This window comes from Stegodyphus dumicola, chromosome 3 (assembly GCF_044657685.1).
Source record: "Stegodyphus dumicola isolate Sdum_Otavi_A_Nest chromosome 3, ASM4465768v1".
Taxonomy (NCBI): Eukaryota; Metazoa; Arthropoda; class Arachnida; order Araneae; family Eresidae; genus Stegodyphus; species Stegodyphus dumicola.
Window position 1 is genome coordinate 122,861,448 of NC_140770.1, and position 21,594 is coordinate 122,883,041.

Sequence of the window (21,594 nt, forward strand, 5' to 3'; positions counted from 1 at the left end):
CGGATTTTATACAAAATTATATTTTTTTAAATTTAAAAGTACAAAATCATGAATCATTAAAACATTTTTATTATTGGAAATCAATGTCTACGAACAATGGTTGAGAAGATAAGTCGAGCAATGATTTTTGTGGGCCCTGCGTAGAAAAAAAAAAAAAGAAATATCTGTTCGTCCTACAGTTATTATTTGACTGTAAAGAATAAATCCAGTGAAGTGTACTCTTAGACTGCAATCATTATGGCGAGGTTAATTAGGTAACGTCGCAATTCTTAATCGATTAAGTCATGTAGCAAATTTTAAATAAAATATACAAAACGTACTATTTAAGATTTTTTAAAGTTTTTATAAAGAGGTCTGAAAGAGAAAAAATCACTAGCAAATAGTTTCTCGTAGTTCCAATTAGCGGGTTTATATTATTAAAAATTACACTAGATATCAATAATTAATTTTTGATGGTCATTAAAATTTTTAAAACAATGATACCAAAAGAGCTAACATGTAATACGGCCTTTTCTAAAAAGTAACTGTTATTTCAAAGAAGCTCAAAAATACGCACCTGAGTACAAATCCTCGGTTGTAGAAATTAGGTGACAAATGAATCCCAAATATTTTCCGATTCTGAATCCTGAGAGATTTCTGAATATTTTGAATTTTCTAAAATTCTCGAATCCTTTATGTAAGAAGAATAATAAGAACAGAAAAATTGTGTTTAATATTAATTTTTTTATCTAAAGCAAAATTAAAAATCTGAGTTTATAAATATTATTAGAGCATTTTGAAGCAGAATATATGAGAAATCAGTTCCGCTGTCTCCAAAATTAGAACCTCGCATTTCCGAATACTAAAGCGCTTAAAAAAGAAATGCACACGTGAAAAGATCAGATAATTTCTCGTATTTTTTCGCACTTTGAGAGAGGCTGTTCTATCCAGTCGACAAAATTTAACGCTTGATTAATTATTGACCACTAGATTTTAACTGAAATGCTCTTTTTGAGTGGGAACATAATAAATGAGCTAGCATTCGAGGCTGGCCAGCTAGCCTTTGCTAGCATACTACTATATATCTTCCGTTTGCCAGATGGAATGCTAACGACTTACAAAACAATAGCACTCACAGCAGAATGCGATATTTTTTATACGTTAATTAAAAAAGCAAATTTAAGAATATTTGAAAAATTGTCTATATTTCTAACGAACATGTAAATGAAATACATGGTTAAAACTCTTCAATCTTGAAGTTCATTTTTTAGTATAATTTGAAAAACAAATTGTATAATACTTCAAACTTTTTATACATTTCCAGAATAATTTTAAGTAAAGTGATGTATAGGGAGGAGAGAATGATTTCAAGCTTTCACACAGATGTCACACAGATATGGATTGCCAGCTGTGGCCGAGCTGAAAAATCGCTGAATACTGGTATTCGTCCCGGTCTCAAATCTCGAACAGATTTGAGCCCGGGACGAAAAACAATATCGAACAGATTGAATGTAAGAGGGTTTACCTTATGTGTAACATGAATGTCATCTAGTTTCTCCCATTAAGTAGATGACCTTCGATTACTTTTTTATAAATCCATTCTACTTTGCCATAATTCTAGTCCAGTCTTTAGATACCATAAATCCATCTAAAGAACCCAGTATAATATACAACTAAAGTCTCTCCACAAAATATAGAAAAAGTCAAAGAGCTGTCTAAAGAATCCATTCTAATAGACAACTAAATTCTCTCCACAAAGTATAGAAAAAAGTCAAACAGCTGTCTAAAGAATCCATTCTATTAGACAACTAAATTCTCTCACACAAAGTATAGAAAAAAGTCAAAGAGCTGTCTAAAGATTTCATTCTAATAGACAATTAAATTCTCTCCACAAAGTATAGAAAAAAATCAAAGAGCTGTCTAAAGAATCCATTTTAATAGACAACTAAATTCTCTCCACAAAGTATAGAAAAATGTCAAAGAGCTGTCTAAAGAATCCATTCTAGTAGATAAATACTCTCCACAAAATATAGAAAAAACTCAAAGAGCTATCTGAAGAGTCCACTCTGAAAACTGAATACTTTTGCAACACGAAGTGAGACTGTGGATACAAGTGTAACTGAAATAAGAAAAATCACCTTCTTCTTTTAATAAATATTTCTGTTGGATGTCAACAAAGCTAGCCTTATCAAATTTTTTTAACGTTTAACATTTTTTATGTTAATAATTTGAAAGTATATGATGACAAATTAAACTCGTATATTTGAACTGCCGGATTTTAAGAATCTTTCTAGATTTATAAAATTTGCAGATTGGAACTTCCCATCCTTAGTAAATTTGGTACATTTCAAAATTTTTTAACTAAAGTTTTCCATGTTTATACGATCCCAGAATTTTATGAGTTTCTTTTCTTCTTTTTCTTTTTTCTGTTCCCCCTCTTTTTTGATGTGGTGAAAACTTCATGAAAACTATGAAGCATAATCGGAAGCTCTATAAATTTAGCACTGAAACTAAAAAGAATTTTTCCACTAAAATTCTGAATTTTCCTTTTTTTATTTTAAAGAGTTTATTTAGAATAATAACCATAGCAAACTTCGTTCAGAGTGATCTTTATGGAAGACAAATATAAATGCTCAAATGTTGTGTAAATTTACTTAAAATTGTCATGTAAGGCTTACTACTTAAAGTGTACAGAGCTAATTTGCAATAGTGTGAGAAATTATTCGCTTTTATCTTGAGCGGGGGGATTCTTACTTGAGCCTCGCCAAAACTCGAACTCCGGACTTTCCCATGTTCGCTGGAAGACCTTTCTAAATCGAAGGTCCGCGGCAAGCAAAGATACATGACTTAAAAGGTTTTCGAAAGTTTTCAAGAAACATTTACTCTTGTAATCTTTTGGGTTGAGTTGGATTATCTGAATATGAGAAAGCATATGAGGGCTATCTGCTTTCGTAAAGCACTTTCTAAGGAAAACTGAGTGTGAAACGTCAAGAAAACAATCATGCAGTCAAGAGCTCCAGCAGTAGCCGAGTGGTTCAGTTTCCCTTAGAAAGTCCTCCATGAAAGCAGCCCTTACGCATTGCTTTGCTAAATTCGAATAAGCTAGCTGTTCGTTTTAGTTATATGTCGAACTAATGGTGTTCAGCGGCATCAATACTCTGCCATTGTCTAGCTGCAATCCTTTGAAAACAGCCTGTGCTGAAATTTACTATAATGTAAATTAAAAAATAGAAGTAAATAATTTACAATTTAATAAATCCGAATTAAAAAATAATTTTCGGAATGTGATTCTATAGCCATAACTAATGGTCAGTTTGTAGTATCGATTTAGGAAGAATGGTAATATGAAATGTTTTATTTTTCTTGCTTCTGTACAAACTTACCGGAATTCTTGTTATGATTCAAAAGTTAGAAAAAATATTTGCAGGAAATTTTAAGTTCGGCAGCTTCCTTTCTCAAAATTCCTAAATTAAATTTATCATTTTCAACAAAGAAAAAAAACTGTATTACCTTAGAGAGTCTAACAATAGATTGCTACAATCAAGATAACATCTTTTTTTAGGACGAGATTGATTCTCTTTGCCTGTCCCCCCCCCTTTTTCTAGGAACATGGACCTATCAGTCCCTTTTGTTCAGGGTTTCTGTTATTCAACGGAAATATTTTTTTTTTTTTTTTTTTTTTTTTTTTTTTTTTTTGTTGTGTGGTTGATTGTCGAATTTTAGACGAAGAGTGAAAATAGCAAGATTGCTTGAAATCGCAAGACATTTTCTCAGTAACATACAGCTGAACTAATCTCAGAATTTTATAATGGATAAAATAAAATCTCTGAATTTTTATAAACGCTGGATCTCACTAAAAAAGGTACTTTTAGTGAGAAACAACATATTTTGGGTTTGAAACTAGTTAAAATCTCTGAAACTATCAAAACGCAGACTATCAAAAAAATTTTAAATTACTATCCAGGCTTGAAAGCAGATTTATTGAAAAGTGATTTTATTGAGAATATTTTAAATGATATCATGATGCAAGAATAATATAACGGTATTACAAAATACGAAAATATTTATTCTTTATATATTTTTACCATACTTATATGAGAAGTTTTTCTTATTCTGGTAATTTTCTCTTTTGCTTTAATATTCCAACAAAGATCAAATGCTTAAAATCGCTGAATACAACTAATCTGACTTGGGTTTAAATCCTAATAATATGGCTGACTGTATGTGGTTTCCCTTGAGTGCAACAAAATAAGTTCAAACCAGTTCTTCCTGAAAGCACCCCTTCTCTTTGTCAGCCACTCCTAATGTGTTTCGCCATTAATCAAGAAAGTCGTTCTTCCCATCTAATGTGCTATCAAAAGCATAATAGTTAAAACAGTTAAACAGTTGTAATCCATCGTGGGTTTATTTCACGATAAACGAGATGGTTACAAGGAAAATTTAGATTTTTTTTCCATATGTAAAATTTATATGAGGGAGTTTTTCATAGATCTTTCCACAAGGCATCCCTTCAGATACAGACAGTCTTTGCGTGCTTTGCTCTATTCGATTAACCAAGCCAAATCAATACCAGACAAGAGTAAAAGTGAAAAGGAACACTAAAATAGTATTATGGGAATAGTCCTATCACTTAATAATTGTGTGAGGTTACTGCGTGGCATAATGGAATGATAAGGAAAATTATATAGGACACTTAGGCTCCGTTCAGACGGTGGTATAAATGTCATAAAGATATAGTAACTTAGCAAGGTCTAGTTACCTACAACTTAAACCAGTTATAACATTTATACCACCGGTCTGAACGTAGCCATGTCCTAAATATGCTGCAACATTTACAGGTGAGGAGGTAATTACATATCAGATACTCTGAGCAGATCATGAATTCCAGTATCTGAAAGAATATATTGGAATGCATGAAAAGAAAAGTACATGTTTAATAGTGTTTTTGATATGTAAAGATATGTGCCTAAAATTCTGTAATACAGCCAAATGAGACAAGAATTTTATTTTGCATCAAAGCAAACCAGCATCCTACCCTAGTAGTCACATTCTATCGTTTACACCTTTTTCACAATATTACAAGACTCCTTCGTTACTGCTTGTGTTATTTACCACCAATGGCCGAGTTAGTGGCTGAGGCCTGCAGAACATCGATATTCGACTAAAATCTTCTGACGAACGAGGTGATGGTGAATATATTTTTGCGATTTTGCTCAATTTTTTATTAAACTGAGATCTCTAACCAATTCTAAAGTTTAATTGCCATTTTTAACTTAAGTACCATAAATTTTACAAACAAATAAATTTATTATTTACAATACAATATAAGAAATAAGTTAAAATTCTATGTTTAGTATCATCACTTATGAGTAGATAATGATTGCTAAAAGAAGAAAAACAATCATTTCAAATCTATCTTTTAAATTACTTTACTCGCATTGAATTTTAAAGGCTGAGGATAAAAATTACGAATTCATGCCACCGAATGTTTTTCTAACGAATCGATCAAGCAACTAAGCTAGAATTCAAAATGCCGAGATGGTTTGGAGCTCTTACATAACACCTGCACATCTTGTTTTTACTCGTTGTGTGACCTTGGGGGCTAAGAGAGAAAATGAAAAATTCTGTTGAAACGCTGCCCGACATGCCGGCAAGCAAACCTACCCGATGTTTAAATACATTTTTAAACTAATGGCGGCAGCGAGCAGATAAATGATTTTTAGTATGAATCTTTGCGTGGTCTGCTAACACTTAGTTTGTTAGAAGAAAAGATATTTGGATTTAGTAATTCTTAGTTGACAGTATTTCTTTGCGATAAAAATTTTTGCTCACTATGGAAGTAATCGCAATAGTGACCGGTTTATTTTTGGTTTATATTCGTTCATCAATCAGCTACCAGATTTCTCGTGCAAACATGAATGCTGTGTCTCCGAATGAGCCATTAATTCTAACTCCTTACATCGAATCCGGGGATATAGAGTTAGCGCGTAATTTAAGCAAAACAAGACCGTTGCCTGCAGCTAATCCGCATCTACTCAGTTACAGTGGATTCTTTACAGTTCGTAAAGAGTATGACAGTAATATTTTCTTCTGGTTTTTTCCAGCACTGGTGAGTACACATTGCATTCTTTCTGTAACGACAATTAAAAAATAAATGAAAAGAATAAAACGCACGTAAATTTTTGTTGCATTTATTAATTATAAAAAGTAATTTTATAAAAAACTGCTACACATTTGTACAAATTAGTGAATATTTTAATATACCTATTTCTATCTCTATCATTTGGAAATTATAATAAAAAATTATTATAACTGCAGTACTGAATACCATAGCATCTTCTCCAAATGTGTATTTCCTCCAAGTAAATATTAATCAGTTTTTTTCTAAAAAAAATCTCCCAAGAAATCGTTTCTGACCCCAGCAACGTAACTTAAAGTCGTTTTGAGGTAATCAAGAAATCCAATGGAAACTTTCATAGTAGAAATCTGTTTATTTTATGTAATACTGCAACCATATTTTTTTTTAATTTTAAAATATTCATTTAATTTATTTTGGGAAAGCGCGAAAGAGTTCTTTATCTAAAGACTTTTCGTAGAGGAATTTCTAAAGGATACTGGTTTATATGTAAGTTGCACCTGAGAAAATTAGTCACACAAACTAATTTATTTAGGAAGCTGGAACTCCTTCCAGTTAATTCTTTACAGTCAAATATTTTTAGAAATTTTTTAGAAATTAATTTTAATTTAAAATAATATTAAATATTTTTAGAAAGCTGGAACTCCTTCCAGTTAATTTTTACAGTCAGATTGTTTAAGGCAAAATAACATAAGCAGAGCTTTTGCCGTACGATGTGATTCCTGAGTTTACCGCCTGGGGCGGTTCCTGAATTTGCTGCGCATCTCAGCATCAGAAAAAAAAAAAATAAATAAAATAAAATAAAAATTGTCAAGATGGCATACGTGGAAATAAATTAGAAATTTTATGTTTATTTAAAAAAAAAACTTTATTTCTAAAATTCTGAAGTTCTGTTTTCTATTCACAAAACCATCCTTGACATCTTGATATCTATTTCTCTGCTTGAGTAGTTGTTCTGTAGAAACATTTCTTAAAATATTGATTTGCAGGTCTTAACTGATTTTTATTTGACAAATGCTTTTCACAGTTAGTAATACTTAACAACTGTTATCAGCAAAATCCACAGAAGTAAGTATTACAATATCACTATGGAAGTATACTGTATTTTTGAATAAAGCACCTCTTTTTCATATCACTATTGCGTTTCCCTTAGCAATAATGGAAATGAAACTCAGAAATATTTTTCTCCTAACTAGCAGTTCTTCCATATTAATGTCATCGTGATTTTCATGATCCTATTTTTTCATACGTTTTGACAGAATAGAAAAGGTATATCAAAAGTATGTAGCTATTGAAATCTCATAGTGATTTCTGATTTCTCTGACTAGTGTATAAACAGTTTCAGTTCTCAATTTAATTGCATATAGCAATTCAGAATCTTGTTACCTTTCACGTACGTTGATGATCTACATTACTAACCCCTATAAAATAACTGCTTCACTTAAAAATGAAGACTCCAAAAATACCACTCTCTTGGCATATTTACTAGCTATCCCCCCTATAGGACGCCACTGTTACGACAAATCACGCGAGGCTATTTGTCTAGAGGGACTTTGTAAAACTTTGTAAACGTCGTGGAGGACTTTGTAAAAGAACCTAGCTTTGAATATATATGGCATTTGGTGTGTTTATGAATAAAAGTTCCAGTAATTGTTTTTGCAGCAAATAAGTTTTTAACTGTCAGCGTATTACTGGCTAACGGAATACTGGCATTACAAAATATGCGAAAGGGTGAATGAAATGCATTAAACAGTTAACAAATGAAAAATGCTTCTTTAAAAAAACAATTTGTGCAAAACAGTTTAAAAAATGAAAAATGCTGCTTTAAAGAAAATTGTGCAGTTTGTAAAAAATTAACGTAGAGTTCATTTTTTTATTTCTTATAAATAGTTTAAATTTTAAATGTACATCCATAAATATACAGTACATTTTCCAAATTCATGCGTGGCCCACCAGCGGCCGAGCGGTAAAATCGCTGAGCACTGATAGTTCGGTCCGAGGTTCGAATCCCGCGAACGGGCTGGCAGCATGGGCGTTTTCGTGGTTTTCCCCATGTGTAACGTGTATACGAGCCAGTTTCCCGTAGAAAGTCCTCCACGAAGGCATCACTCCCCTTAGGCAGATAGCCCTAGTGTGCTTTGCCGTATTCACAATACACCAAATTCCTGCAATTGTTCGTGGAACCTGAAAACTATGCAAAACTTCACGGGAAATTAACGGGAGATCCCATGAAAGAAAAGTCGTCGCATAGGAGAAACTCTAATTCAGAAAATGTTCTTTAATTTCAAAAATATTCAGATTTACTTAGCGTTCGTATAATCAAAAATATTTATTCTACTTGAAGCGTCCAATAGAAGTTGAAAACAGTTTCGAGTTAGAAATGAAAAACGTAATCACACTTTTATAATTAATTGTCAACAGATTATCAATATTATTTCTTTAAGAAAGTGTTTAGAGTTCGGAGTTGTTAAATGTTATTTTTCTGTAAAATGCTAAATGAATTTGAATGTCAAAAATAATTTCAAAATATGAAGCTATTTAATTTGACTTGTATCCACCTATTAAAATCAAGAGGAATATTAAATTCAAATAACACTGAAATTTATGAAGTAAAAACAAGTTTTACAGAAACAAAATGCTGCGAATGTGACAGGTAGGAAATGGAATTTTTTAATCTTAAATGATGTAAAAAATATTAAATGTAAGACGGCTTGAACCAGCTTTCAGTACAATTAAATTCACAATAATAGAATTTTGGAGAACCTAAAAAGCTGTTTAATTATAGATAATCAAAATTTTAATATGTGGAAAAATTATTTGTCAATTTGAATTTTTAAATTGGGCAAAATTCAGCAAAAAATTGCTCTCCGTTTCACTTTTTAGTCCAAAGGGGCAATTTGCCCTGAAAGACTATTATTTTCCTTTTGGCATTTTGCGTTGGTTCACTATAAATGTCCGATTCAGTTTTCAAATTGTTGCCACCAAATATTATCGCCCTGTATTATATTTAAAAAAATTAAATAATGAAGAATCTGCATAAGTGTATGTAAGTTTCTCGCACTGTGATAAAACAAAGGAGACTAGATCCATCCAATTTTGAATAACGTACGTTTCCACCCGAATATGGGCATCTGGAAGCCCAAATTTGGAATTTGTTTTATTATCTATTTCATATTTTGTAAAATTTTAACGAATTTTTGATTAACAAACTGAACTATTTTAAAGCGAGCAATGGAAACACTCTACGGGAGAAAAATACCTATTTATCTCGAGCGCGCGGAACTATGTGCCGGAAATTCTAAAGATATGCTTATTTTTAAATTATTTTCCGATATTGCTATTGAATTGAATTTTATGGTTCAAGTGCGAAGAACATGATATTTAATGAATAAAGGTCACACACAAAACCTTAAAAAAATGCCGCTTTGGAAATAATTTAAATCTGAATTTTTTTTTTTAAATTTTTTACCTTATTATGATTTTATTGTTCATTGTATTTTATATTCATAGTAACTCTTTAAATCTTTAGAAAGAGTAGTACTGGTTTCTTATCTTCAAAAACCAAAATATATTCTGGGCCTTTTCCCCTGGAAGTGGTTTGTTTAAATAATAAAAACATCCTTACATTTTTATATTAGGATCCTCTTGATATTTCCATTGATATTTTTAAAGCATTGAGCATAAATATAAAATTAGCTCCTCGAAACGCCATGGTTACTTTTTGGAGTGTTTGGACTTATTCTTAAACTAAAAACCAAGAGTGTAGGAAGGCTTGACTGTATGTTATTGTCTCTTTCCTGCCTTACGGGTGAAATATCGGCCGTCTCCTGTGGTGCACCCTGAAGAACAATTTCTCAGAAGAAAAGAATAAATGGCAGATGAGTTTGATCAAAATTTTCAGCGAATGTTGGCAAGCAATTTTTCGGCCGTCCATCGAAGGGGATAAAGTAAAGCTAATAAAAATTTACTTTTCCGAAAGTAAAATGTTAAGGTTAAAAAAAATAAGTCGTTCAAGTGAAAATTTTGCAGAAATCCCAAATGAAGTTCTTTTTTTTTCAAGAGTTTCTCCTTCTTAGTAACGTTTTCTTCGAAGTTAAGTGTATCGTTTAAAAGTATTAGCAATTACGTCTATCAATTCTATTTTTTTAACATTTTTATTAAAAAACTGGATTTGTATTATTGCTGTCAGGTGTTTACGTCACAGTGACGTTTTCGGTCGGGTAAGTTAAAAACATTATTCAAGTAGTTGTGTGTTTACCAACCTGACAATGCGTAGAAATTTAGTGTTCCTTTAATTAATGCATCTTGTGATGTATTCTGTGATAAAGTTTAGTCACATTTTTATTTGCTTGCGTATGCTTTATAAAACTAAATTCAGTTTTTTTTTTTTTTTTTTTTTTTTTTTTTTTTTTTTTAGTGTAATAGGAACGTAAATTCAGGTATTCCAACCAAGCCAGACTAGAAGGGATCTAAATGTTAAGCATTATTAAAAGTTAAAATTTACCATCGGATATTCTTCACTGGCTATTTCAAATTAGGTTAGTGCAGAGGCTTGAAACCTGAACACCGTATACGTCCATGAAGAGTATACCAAATATTTGCTGTTGTCATAAATTTCTAGACCACGATTTGGAAAAGGTAGGCTGTTTTCCTTGCACTCGTCTTCTCTTCTTTACCACTGCGGAAGCTGTAACTTTTCAAAACGTTTGGTTCCTGTATTTTCAAGATTTCTATTGTAAAATTTTTGCATATACAGCAAGAACTCAAAATTAACAGGAGGTATACTCTTTAGCGTAGAATATTTCTTCTTCGAATCAACTGTAAATATGTAATTTCAGCAAATATACTATTCATAAGGTTGTGTTTTTTCATCACAGAATTCTATTTTCTGTGATTTTCCTTCACAGATTCTATTTCTTATTTGTAACACAAATATGGAATATTTTCTGTAAGAACGTACAGCATGAAGCTATATCCATCCCCACAGGCTGGTTACCCTGAGGTGTTTTATCATAACTGAAACAGTCTAACGTAATAAAAAAAACTTGAAATGTTTCTTTCTTCATGCCTTGAGTGCAGCATAGCTTTCAATTTGCATTGTACTATTTATTATGCAAGAAAAATCTGAGCATGAATTATTAGCTCAGAAATCCTACGTGTTCACTTTCAAAAACCCTCTTCAGGAATGTTATCAGCATTAATGTCTGATCGCCTCTGTACAATGATGTATTTCATCATAGAATGAAAAATTCCTTTGGGATTTACGCAAAATTTTAATTTGAATCACCGATTTCTTTCCTTTATTAACATTTTACCATCTCTCAAGAAACTCTAGGAGATTGCGATTTTTAATGAACGTTTAAGGTATTTCTCCCGCCTTCTTAGCATGCATTCGTGGTGTAGGAGTCAGCACACTCGGCATTGTTTCAAGAAATTAATATTTTATTATTTAAAAAATTAAAACTATAAGAAAGGAGAAGAAAATAATAAAAAGGTAGAAAAATAGAAAAAATTAAATTATACGCATTTTTTCTGCATTTCGTTTAAACTTATTGAATTGAATTTAATCTACTTCGTCGATAGCGCATAAACCACAGTAGAATAAGTGAACTCCTTAAAATTCACCATAGCGACCCTCTGGTGCAAGGTTCACTTAACAGCGTTTCATCTCATTCGTTTTATAACTCAGATTACGCAAAAATTATAGCATCTGAAGAATTATCTAATTGTTGTCACATGTTTTATTGAAATACTATAATAAATCTAAAACGATGTATAAAATAAATTAGACAAATAAAAAAGAAACTGTTCTTATTGCAAAGCTTAGTTTCTTTAGATTGGCAACAAATCCACTATTCTGCTAATTTTCAAATGTAAAGCATACATTTGAAATTAGCAGAATTTCAAATGTATGCTATGTTAAAAAATTAGGCCCAACTGCACTTAAACAACTTCTAAATTGTTCATAATTCTATAAATTTTGCATGCAGGTTAACTAAAGGCATAAAAACCTTAACCGGAAGATTAAAAACAACATATTGCAATCACAGTTAAAGCAAAAAATGCAAAATTTACCACTATATAAGAATAAAAAGACTGAGCTCACGGAGTCAAGTAACAGAGTGGGTATATGTATATAAATATATTTATTTACTTTCGGTGCGGCCGATAGCCACCAAAAAAAGAGATGCCCAACTGCATCCTATAGCTGTCTTATATACAAAATTTCAACGTTCTGAGGCTACTCGTTTTTGAGTTATACGCGATGCATACATACATGAATACATACATACGCACGTACGTACGTACATACAGACGCCACAAAAAAATCTCTTCTGAATCCATTTTAAATCAGTTTTAGAATTTTTTTTGGGGGGGAAAAGGAGACTTTTTATATGTCCATACGTGCAGGTGTCACGCAAAAACATCGTTAAATTGCATTCGATAGCGGTCAAAATGGATATTTTCGTTGAAATAAGGTACCTGAAATTTTTCATGTTTACAATACTTCCTTTACTTCGTACAAGTAAATAAAAAACGTAGGTATTTGGTGCGTATAAACTAATAAATTGAGAGATATTCATCTTAGAATAAATTCCGATCAACTTCGTTCAATATAATAGAAGGTATTTTATCCTTCCTTTCCGCATGCTTTCGTGGTGTAACTGGAAGCATACTCGACACGTATTTGAGAGGTCCGGCAAGAGCACTGAACATTTTTCAGTGTCTTCTGCTTCAAAATAACCAAACGGCTCTACAATAATATACTGCTGCATTCTGTTTAAGAGATCAACAGTAGTTTATTAGCGCAACAGGCTTCCATTTATGTTCGTTATTTCTTTGCAATGTACATACTTTAAACATGTCCACCGCATGTATCCGACATTTAACGCAACGTCTGATTGCAAATTTTTGTGATCGGAGATTCTGTCACAGAACGTTCTATGCCTCTTAAAATATAAAGCATGTGTAAAATAAATAAAATCAAAAACAAAAATAACGGCAATTAAAAACACTTTAAGAAAAATTCAAAATTCTCATGTGCATATTTACAAAATGTTGAGTCATTTCCTTCGAAATGTGCAAGAAGCATGAGTATGTAATAATAATTTTTAACCTGTCATTTAAACAGATTTTAGTGCTTATATTATCACAAAAGCACGCACCATAAATATACACGTAATGCACTTTTGTTACGACTACACAGAGAAGTAGAAAAGATAAAAAATTCTTGAAAATATTACACAGATTAATATTTTTTACCGAGTTCCTTCTTCAAAGTGCATAATGTATTACATATTAAATTATGCGAGCGTATATTTTGAATATAGAAATGTTCTCCAAGCCTAATATTTACAATTCCTATGTTCTTTGAAGGCAAAAATCAAGAATGAAATGCTTGAGAATACTCAAGTAGCTTTAATTTAAAGCTGCGTATTACAGGCTAATATTTATTTATTGCTTGAAACAATTTTTTTAGAGGTTCACTAATTAATACCCTATAATTTTCTGCCTTTTGCTTATTGAAGTAATCGTTACCACCCTTTTGAAAAGACTTCAATGCGTTCGATTCAGATTTGTTCAGCGCACTTTCAAATCCAGAATCGGTGATTATTTTATAAAGCTAGGACATTTTAATGTAATGCCTTTTTTTCAGGCAATCTGTCTTGCTTTCACACAAAGTATATCAATATTTTACGCATCCAGGTTTATAGCTCAAAAAGTAGAGACAGCTATTATTTTCAGATTTTTAGATATATTTTGTGAGTAATTCTCGTTACCTCTTTTTAGGAGAATTACTCACAAATGTTGCATATTTTTACAATGGAAAGCAAAAGTGACATATTTTTACAATAATTTTTGTTATAAGTACCACGTTAGCACATTGCCGGATAGTCATTTCTTTTCTTGAAGCAAAACTGTATTTAAACGTATATTAAAAATGTCTGTGAACGATCTCCGTATTACAGAATTGTACTTGCACTCTAAAACGTACAGTAAGGAATTTCCAATAAGTGTACGTCATTACAACCCATAAAATCATTCTTTCTGAAAAAATGAAGGTTATTTAAAATTTAATCATAGTGTCTCTGGAAAAATTTGTACAATTTGTATACCGTACTGAAATAGACTCATTCTGTCTTTTGAATTTTGCCGCCAATTTCCCAGCCTGATTTTTATTTATTTAATTTTTTTATCAATTATGCTCGCGGTCAAGTTCATTTAAGGCATTTTTTTGCTTAGTGGAACCAAGGTATACTGTGTGTTTATGGGAAGGATACCTTAATGAAGGAAAGAGTAAGGAATTATTATATCCTCTAGTGCACTTCCTTTGATGTAAGTAGTTGGGCAATAGAGCTAAATGTGAAAAGTGTGAAAATATCCATGTGCCTGTTGGCTCGAATCGCGGGGATTGAACTATTGATATTCAGCTAGCTGCCTTACACACAAGGCTACGTGTTTAATCCAAATAAACTGAAACTAGTCCATATAATGTTTCAAAAAGAGAGAGAACCTGCCTTATACAAAAACCAATACCGTCACTGGAAATTCTATTACTAAAAGTTAGAGACTAGCATAGAAACATTCATTTCAGTGTTACCTGCTTTTGTTTTTCAGAACGGCGATGAGGACTCACCCATCATCCTGTGGCTACAAGGAGGTCCTGGTTTCTCTGGAATGTTTGGATTCTTTGTGGAACATGGGCCATACGTGCTGAAGACTAATACAAGCGCCGACTTTCGACCTTATAACTGGGCCAGTACATTTCAAATGATTTATGTGGACAATCCAGTGGGCACGGGGTTTAGCTTCACACTTGACGACAGAGGCTACGTTAAGAATCAGGAAGAAATGGCCGATGACATGTACGAATTCCTACAACAGTTTTTTACTGTTTTTCCCGAGTACAGAGACAACGATTTCTATGTTGCTGGTGAATCCTATGCAGGTATAATCAGACATTTAAATTGTTTTAGCTAAAACATTTTTATTTAACACTTTTTTTACTCTGAGAGAGGTTTAATAAAACAGCATGAGAAAGTTGTCACAATCCTGTTCATTTGGATGAGGACATAGCTCAGTCAGTTTCGCTTTGGCTGTTTACACAAAACAATTTTATGAACTTTTTATTTTGGAATCTACTATCCATTTGACCCTTTTTGCATTCAAGAAACGTTCTGTCAAGCAATAATGTATAACTGTCAGGAAGTGTTCATTCCACAGTGTACGTTTAAGCACAGTTTCGTTTCTAGAAGAAGACACTAGGCATTGCTCAGTGATCAAGATATCAAACTACAACTCGAGGCCTAAACTATGTAGTTTAGGTTAGATTATTTGAATACAGGAAAGCATATGGGATAATTTGACTGAGGGGTGCTTTTGTGGAGGAATTTCTAAAGGAAACTAACTCGCATTCAAGTAAAACATTGAGCAAACACGCAGCCAGCCCGTTTTCTAGAAGAAGACACTAGGCATTGCTCAGTGATCAAGATATCAAACTACAACTCGAGGCCTAAACTATGTAGTTTAGGTTAGATTATTTGAATACAGGAAAGCATATGGGATAATTTGACTGAGGGGTGCTTTTGTGGAGGAATTTCTAAAGGAAACTAACTCGCATTCAAGTAAAACATTGAGCAAACACGCAGCCAGCCCGTTAGCCTGGGTTCGAACTCATGTCAAATTATCAGCATTCAATGGTATTAACAACTCAGGCACTGGTGAAGCCTGTAGTTTAGGACCAAGATTTTTGGGCCGTGAATCATTGAATTAAGAAGTAGGTAAAGCGGACGTCGTGTTCCCAATCTGAAGCCGAAAAACAAGCCCATTTTCAAGGCACAATCCCTTTCTTAAATTTTCCTTTGTTCACCCTCTCATTCCAAAGGAATGGATTTTGTGGGTGTAGATGATAGTTTCGACAATAATCTTTATCTTTTTTTAATTTAATGTAATATAATGGTTTGTTGTTGTACTGTTGGGGGTTCAGAAAAAAAATGATGCATCAAAAAATAAAAATTTAAACTTCTATGTTTAATTTCTTCTTTCATTTTTATGCATTGAATAATTTATATTTCCTTTCCTATTCACATTAGTTTCTGCTGTTGCTTTTCTTTATGTTAAAATTCCTTGAGAGTGGTGATTTTTGTTTTGGAAAGCATCTGCCTATAGTTTGCGTTAAAATTCAGATAACGGATGTAATGAAAATGATGTTTTTAATAGTAATATCTTTAACATGGTTGAATTATAATTATTCGGACGATTATTGTTAAATGAAAACTTAAGTGATTTTAGTTACTTAAAATTAGTTTTGTGTTAAGTGAATTAAGATTAATATTTTACAAGGAATAGATATATATTCTTTTTTGACAAAATAAAAATTTCTGAGGAAAGGGGGGAATTTTTATATCATAAAGAATTCAGCAGTTTTTAGTATTTGTATTCTGATTAATTTTCTAGCCAGTCTTCTTATTAAACAGGAAAAACATCAAAAGAAAAATCACATAATTTGCATGCTATATGTTAATCACTAGTTGATGGTCATCATTAAATGATAATGAAATATGTATTGAGACTCAAACATTGGTCTCTTTTAATTCCTTTACTTCTTAAGCTGGATTTAATTTTTAAAATGCTGTTTTTAACAGTTTGTATAAAGACTTTTAAAAATTATATATAAAGACTTTTTCAAATTTCATTTTTACCTTTCTGTCTCTAAGGAAGCTATTAAATTGTATAGGGAAGTCAATAAATGTAACTGAAACTAACATAATTTAAAGCCATAAATATTCCTAAAGAGTATTCCAAATTGCAGTTTTTTAGAATTATTATAACATAGATATAATATAATTTTAATTTGTTAATTAATTTTTCTTCTAGTGTTAATTTTAATTTTTTATCAAACTGATTTGAGAATACATCAGTCAAAACCTAGGAAATATAACTAGTTTCTTAAATTATAATACCCACGAGTTTTCTGTTTCCTATCATTTCCTTAGAATTATATAAGGAATTTTTATATTGCAAAGAAGATAAAGACGGAAATTATTTGTATTATATGATCTTCATAGCGATGTATCTTCTTTTAAGTATGCTAGGATATAACTTAAAATAATCTGCTTACTGATAACTTAAATTATCTTCATGGAACTTAATTTTCTGAAATTTCTGATGAAACTCCTATTCCTGCTATAATTCAATACTCTTTCTCATTTTGCAGGAAATAATTTATGATTATTTTTCATTAAATTCAGAAAACAATATTAAAAGTTTTATTATTTTATCCGGCAGTCAGTCTATTATTTTCTTCAATTTTTGTTATTACATTTAATATATTTCTTTATTATTAAAATATTATTTTGAATGTTATATTTGCATGCAGTTTCACTTTAATTACCCTCCATATTTAAAGTGCTACAGAAAAACTGTTTTAAAATTACATCCGTATGCCTATCATTGGTATTTAAAAGCTTAAGTGATTAATAGCTTATTTTATGCTTATTACAAATTGCTGATGCTCCTAAAATTTAACTGTGATAGTTTCAAAAACATTTTAATAGTGTGACAAAAACATTTTAGTTTACTTACAAAGCGATGTTTTTATTAGCATGTTTAAAATATTGGAAACCATGTATGTAACATATAAACATGTAAACAGTACTTTACATGGATCAATAAAAACGAGCGAGCTAAACTATTTTCTCAATGAAAAGACATCCTAGGATGAGGATTGCTGGCAGCCCCTCCTTTGCTTCTTACCTCCTTGCTGTGAACAAAGCAATTACAATGGAAAAAGCAAATTTTCACTTCCACTCAGAAGTCAAGAGCCGTAGTTATTGTGCATATTAAATTTATGTAGTTGTTATTTTTACACTTTAAGCATCTGAAAGAGTTAGCAGGGTACAAATTATGAGGTTATTAGAAATTATGAGCTGTGGTACTTCTGTATAATTATTATGTTCTCTGCAGAGACGTAAATTAACAAATATAATGCTTAAGAATATATTTATTCACAAATCTTCGTTATACATTTCACCATTAAAACATATGGCCTTTAAATAAATTCATATCAATCTTTGTTCATCAAGAAATGTTATGATTAAAATTCAGACCACACTTAAAAACGGAATTCACTCCTTGCTCTATCACAAACTTAGTGAAATTTTGACGGTAAAAACAATTATACTTCATGTGACTTTGGAGAGTTCTTGAGTTGTGAATACACAATTGTATAAAATTTGCTTTCATACAGCAGTTTTTTAAAACAGGATGTAAATTTTTTTAATTAACAGCTTAAAATAACCTCTATGATTATTCTGCACAATAATAAAAATTTACGCGTTATGTAGTTTTTACATTACGAAAAAATGAATAATTAAACATGCAAGAAGATAACGCAAAATGTGTCAAAGTGTTCATAAAGAAAATTTAATGTTTTACCATTTTTGCTAAGTTACAATGTTTAAGACCTATTTTAGAAAGCAATATAAAATTAGCTGTATCAAACACAAAATTTATTATGTGATTATATTTGCCTTAAACTACATAATTATTTTATAAAAATAGAATTTTTACATTAAATTTAGTTTGAAGGAAACATAACAATTATGTGCTATAGTCCGATATTCTGGACTTAATTCACTGACGCTCAGATTCGACGAGTTATCATGTTGACATCAATCATCATAATAAGGGTATTCCTAAGTTGACACGGTAACATTGATATAAATCATCGTATAAGGATTCAAAGATTAATATCACAATAAAGAATAGATCAGTTCTGTTGAATATTGAACGCCGTCTGATATTTACATAAAATGCTACTTTACAATGTGTACGAAATTGAACAATGTGCTTGCTTCAGGATGCTGTCAGAAATATGAACTTTATTAAAAGCCATGCCATTAGCATCTGTTCATTTTCAAATCTCTGTAAAAGACTCCACAAAGATCGAAGTCAGATTATGTGAGCTGTATTTATCAACGTCTAAATTTATGTCTTCCGTATAAATCATCCTATCAAGTTTATTTTAGCTGACAGGTTATTTTTATGTGACATATTTTATGTTACTTCTATGTCTTCTGCCAGCCTTCACCAGAATGCAGATTAGGTATACATTAAATTGCGATCAAATTTATGGTTCAGAAGTATTATGACAGCCGTTCAAACAGACTGTTACCATACGCAGATGCGCTGCTCGCATATTCGACCTGCGTATTATAAGTGAATTTTGCATGTACCGGAGCAGAGTTAAAGAGTAAAATTTACATTTTGTTTTTTACTGATTTAAATACTCGAATATTTGAAATCCTGCAAGTAGCGGTGCCTAGAAATCGTTAATTTTTAATTGTACTGCAAGAAGTAATTTTAATAAATATTTAAGTTTTTTGGGCTGTATTTCTGTAAAACAGTTATGTATACCATATACATAAATATATCTTATCAATTTGCGAAGTTAAATCAATTTGCGAAGTTTAAGAATGAAACAGAAATGGTAGATTTAATCCGATTTTAAATTAGAAAGGATTTTTGGATTTTCAAATGCCTTAAGCATGCCGAATATGTTCTCAAAATGTTGGGTATAAATTTAGGAGGAAAGAATTAATGAAATGACCTTACCTATGTTATACAAATTAATTCTAGATTATTTAAAGTCTGATGGTAAGAGCATAATTTTGCTTATAAAGAGACACAAAAGATATGCAGTTCTCGTCAGTAGAACAAGAGGGGCAAACGGAAGAGAAACACGCCAGTATAAAATTTTAAATTAGGCAAAAATTAAGTTTAAATTAGCGTAGATTTTGAACAAAATCCTTTTTATTTCTAGGATGATCAAACACAGAGCCATCTTCGAATTGCTAATACTAGATATTAAGATAGTTTAATTGCTAAGTTAAGTATATTTATATACCTTCTATGGTAATAAATGATTAAATAGGCTCTTATCTGCATGTCTAATATGCACCTATGAATACGCGAAACTACTAACCATTTCTTTATGGTTTTAAGATTTTTAGATTACAAGGCTAATCTATGAGCTTTTAACAAATCTCTAAAACTTTCCCAATATATTTTTAAGAGAAAAAATGTCCATATAAGTCAGAAATGAAAATCAAACCCACGTTGTTCAAGGATAAAAATCATATAGCTAAATTGGCCTTTAGTTTGATCTTATACGCAACACCTTTTCTGCTACCGTTTTCTCTGATTTATTTAAGCTATTACAATGGAAAAAGAAAAATATCTGAATTTGAATACAAATATCTGAATTGTTCTTCGTTAGCATAATCATTAAAGTAATCGTAATCATTACAGTGTGAAATAATTTCTTTATTTCCATTCAATCTATTACATGGTACACTTAAATACATTTTCAATGAGCACAACGAGAGATCTGAATTTTCTTGGCTTAATTTTTATGACATCTACAATTTTTTCCTACGTTGAAAACAGGAGGAAACGCAATTGGTTTTCCTGAAGAGCTGAAGTTCATTCCAATCGACTACGTTGTTTTGTAATCCAAAGAACCGGAAGAAACTCTGCTGTAAGCATCGATTGTCCACTCCTGGTTATCCGGGAACCAGGAAAACAGCCTGCTTGATTAATTACCTGCTACTTTACTCCTAACATCGGAATGTATAGAAGGTGTAAACTCGGCGCTATAGCGCAAGGTGTGAAGTTCTAGGTAATTAATCAAAGACAAGTGCTTCGGCTGTTTCTCTGCAACATAAATTTTGTAAGACATTGATACTCTGTTTTTAAAATTTAAGTGTAAAACTCTACGAATGTTTGTATTTAATGTCCCATACACTAAATATCGAAATTCTTTGAACCAAAAACTTTTCAGATATATATCTTGGGATGCAGATTATATTCCGAGATATTGCGGATTCAGTTCCGATTCGTAGTAATAAGACAAGCTGTGTAAAATTAAGAATGATTTATAGGTCCTCAGTTTCCAATCTGTGCAAAAATGAAAAATCTGTGAAATCATCAAAAAATGAAGAATCTGAGAATGAGTATGTAAGAACGTGGCACTGTTGAGCAACCAAATTTTGAACACATGTAATTTCTGCATGTGAACATATGCACTTTAAAAACGAATTTGGAATTTGTTTTTTATTCATTGTATGTTCTATACAAATTTAGCAAGTTTTTGCCATTTTCCTACTTCCAGAAAGGGTATTTTGTCATCTCACAATTTGAAATTTTATCACACAATTTCAAACTTTATGCCATCGTAAACTAAGTTGAAAACTCGTTTGAAACTTCTTTTCCAAACAAGTTCTTCTTCCGTTTCCTTTATGTTCCATTTCTGTATTTCAAAACACTTAATTTTTCATGACATTTTAGAGAAAAGACATAAAATGTGAAATCACAGTGAAACTACTTTTATATTGTTGATTTCGATTATAACAAATTAATGATCGCAGAAAACGTATGTGTGTATCTGTGAAGATGTGTAAATATTTAAATCCTTT

The 21,594-nt window shown here is 31.3% G+C and overlaps 1 protein-coding gene across 4 annotated transcripts in view; it reads left to right on the forward strand.

The window, feature by feature from the left end:
- The window catches only part of LOC118201087 (putative serine carboxypeptidase CPVL), a 542,277-nt gene that overhangs the window by 507,439 nt on the left and 13,244 nt on the right, over positions 1 to 21,594 (forward strand). For 3 of the 4 annotated variants that reach the window (XM_085813266.1, XM_085813267.1, XM_085813268.1), the window contains one exon: positions 14,735 to 15,065. In XM_085813266.1, coding sequence (XP_085669392.1) covers positions 14,735 to 15,065 — 331 coding nt within the window. Of the gene's footprint in view, positions 1 to 5,589; positions 6,089 to 14,734; positions 15,066 to 21,594 lie in introns of those variants that run through there. The other variant, XM_035375255.2, reaches the window with a different exon arrangement.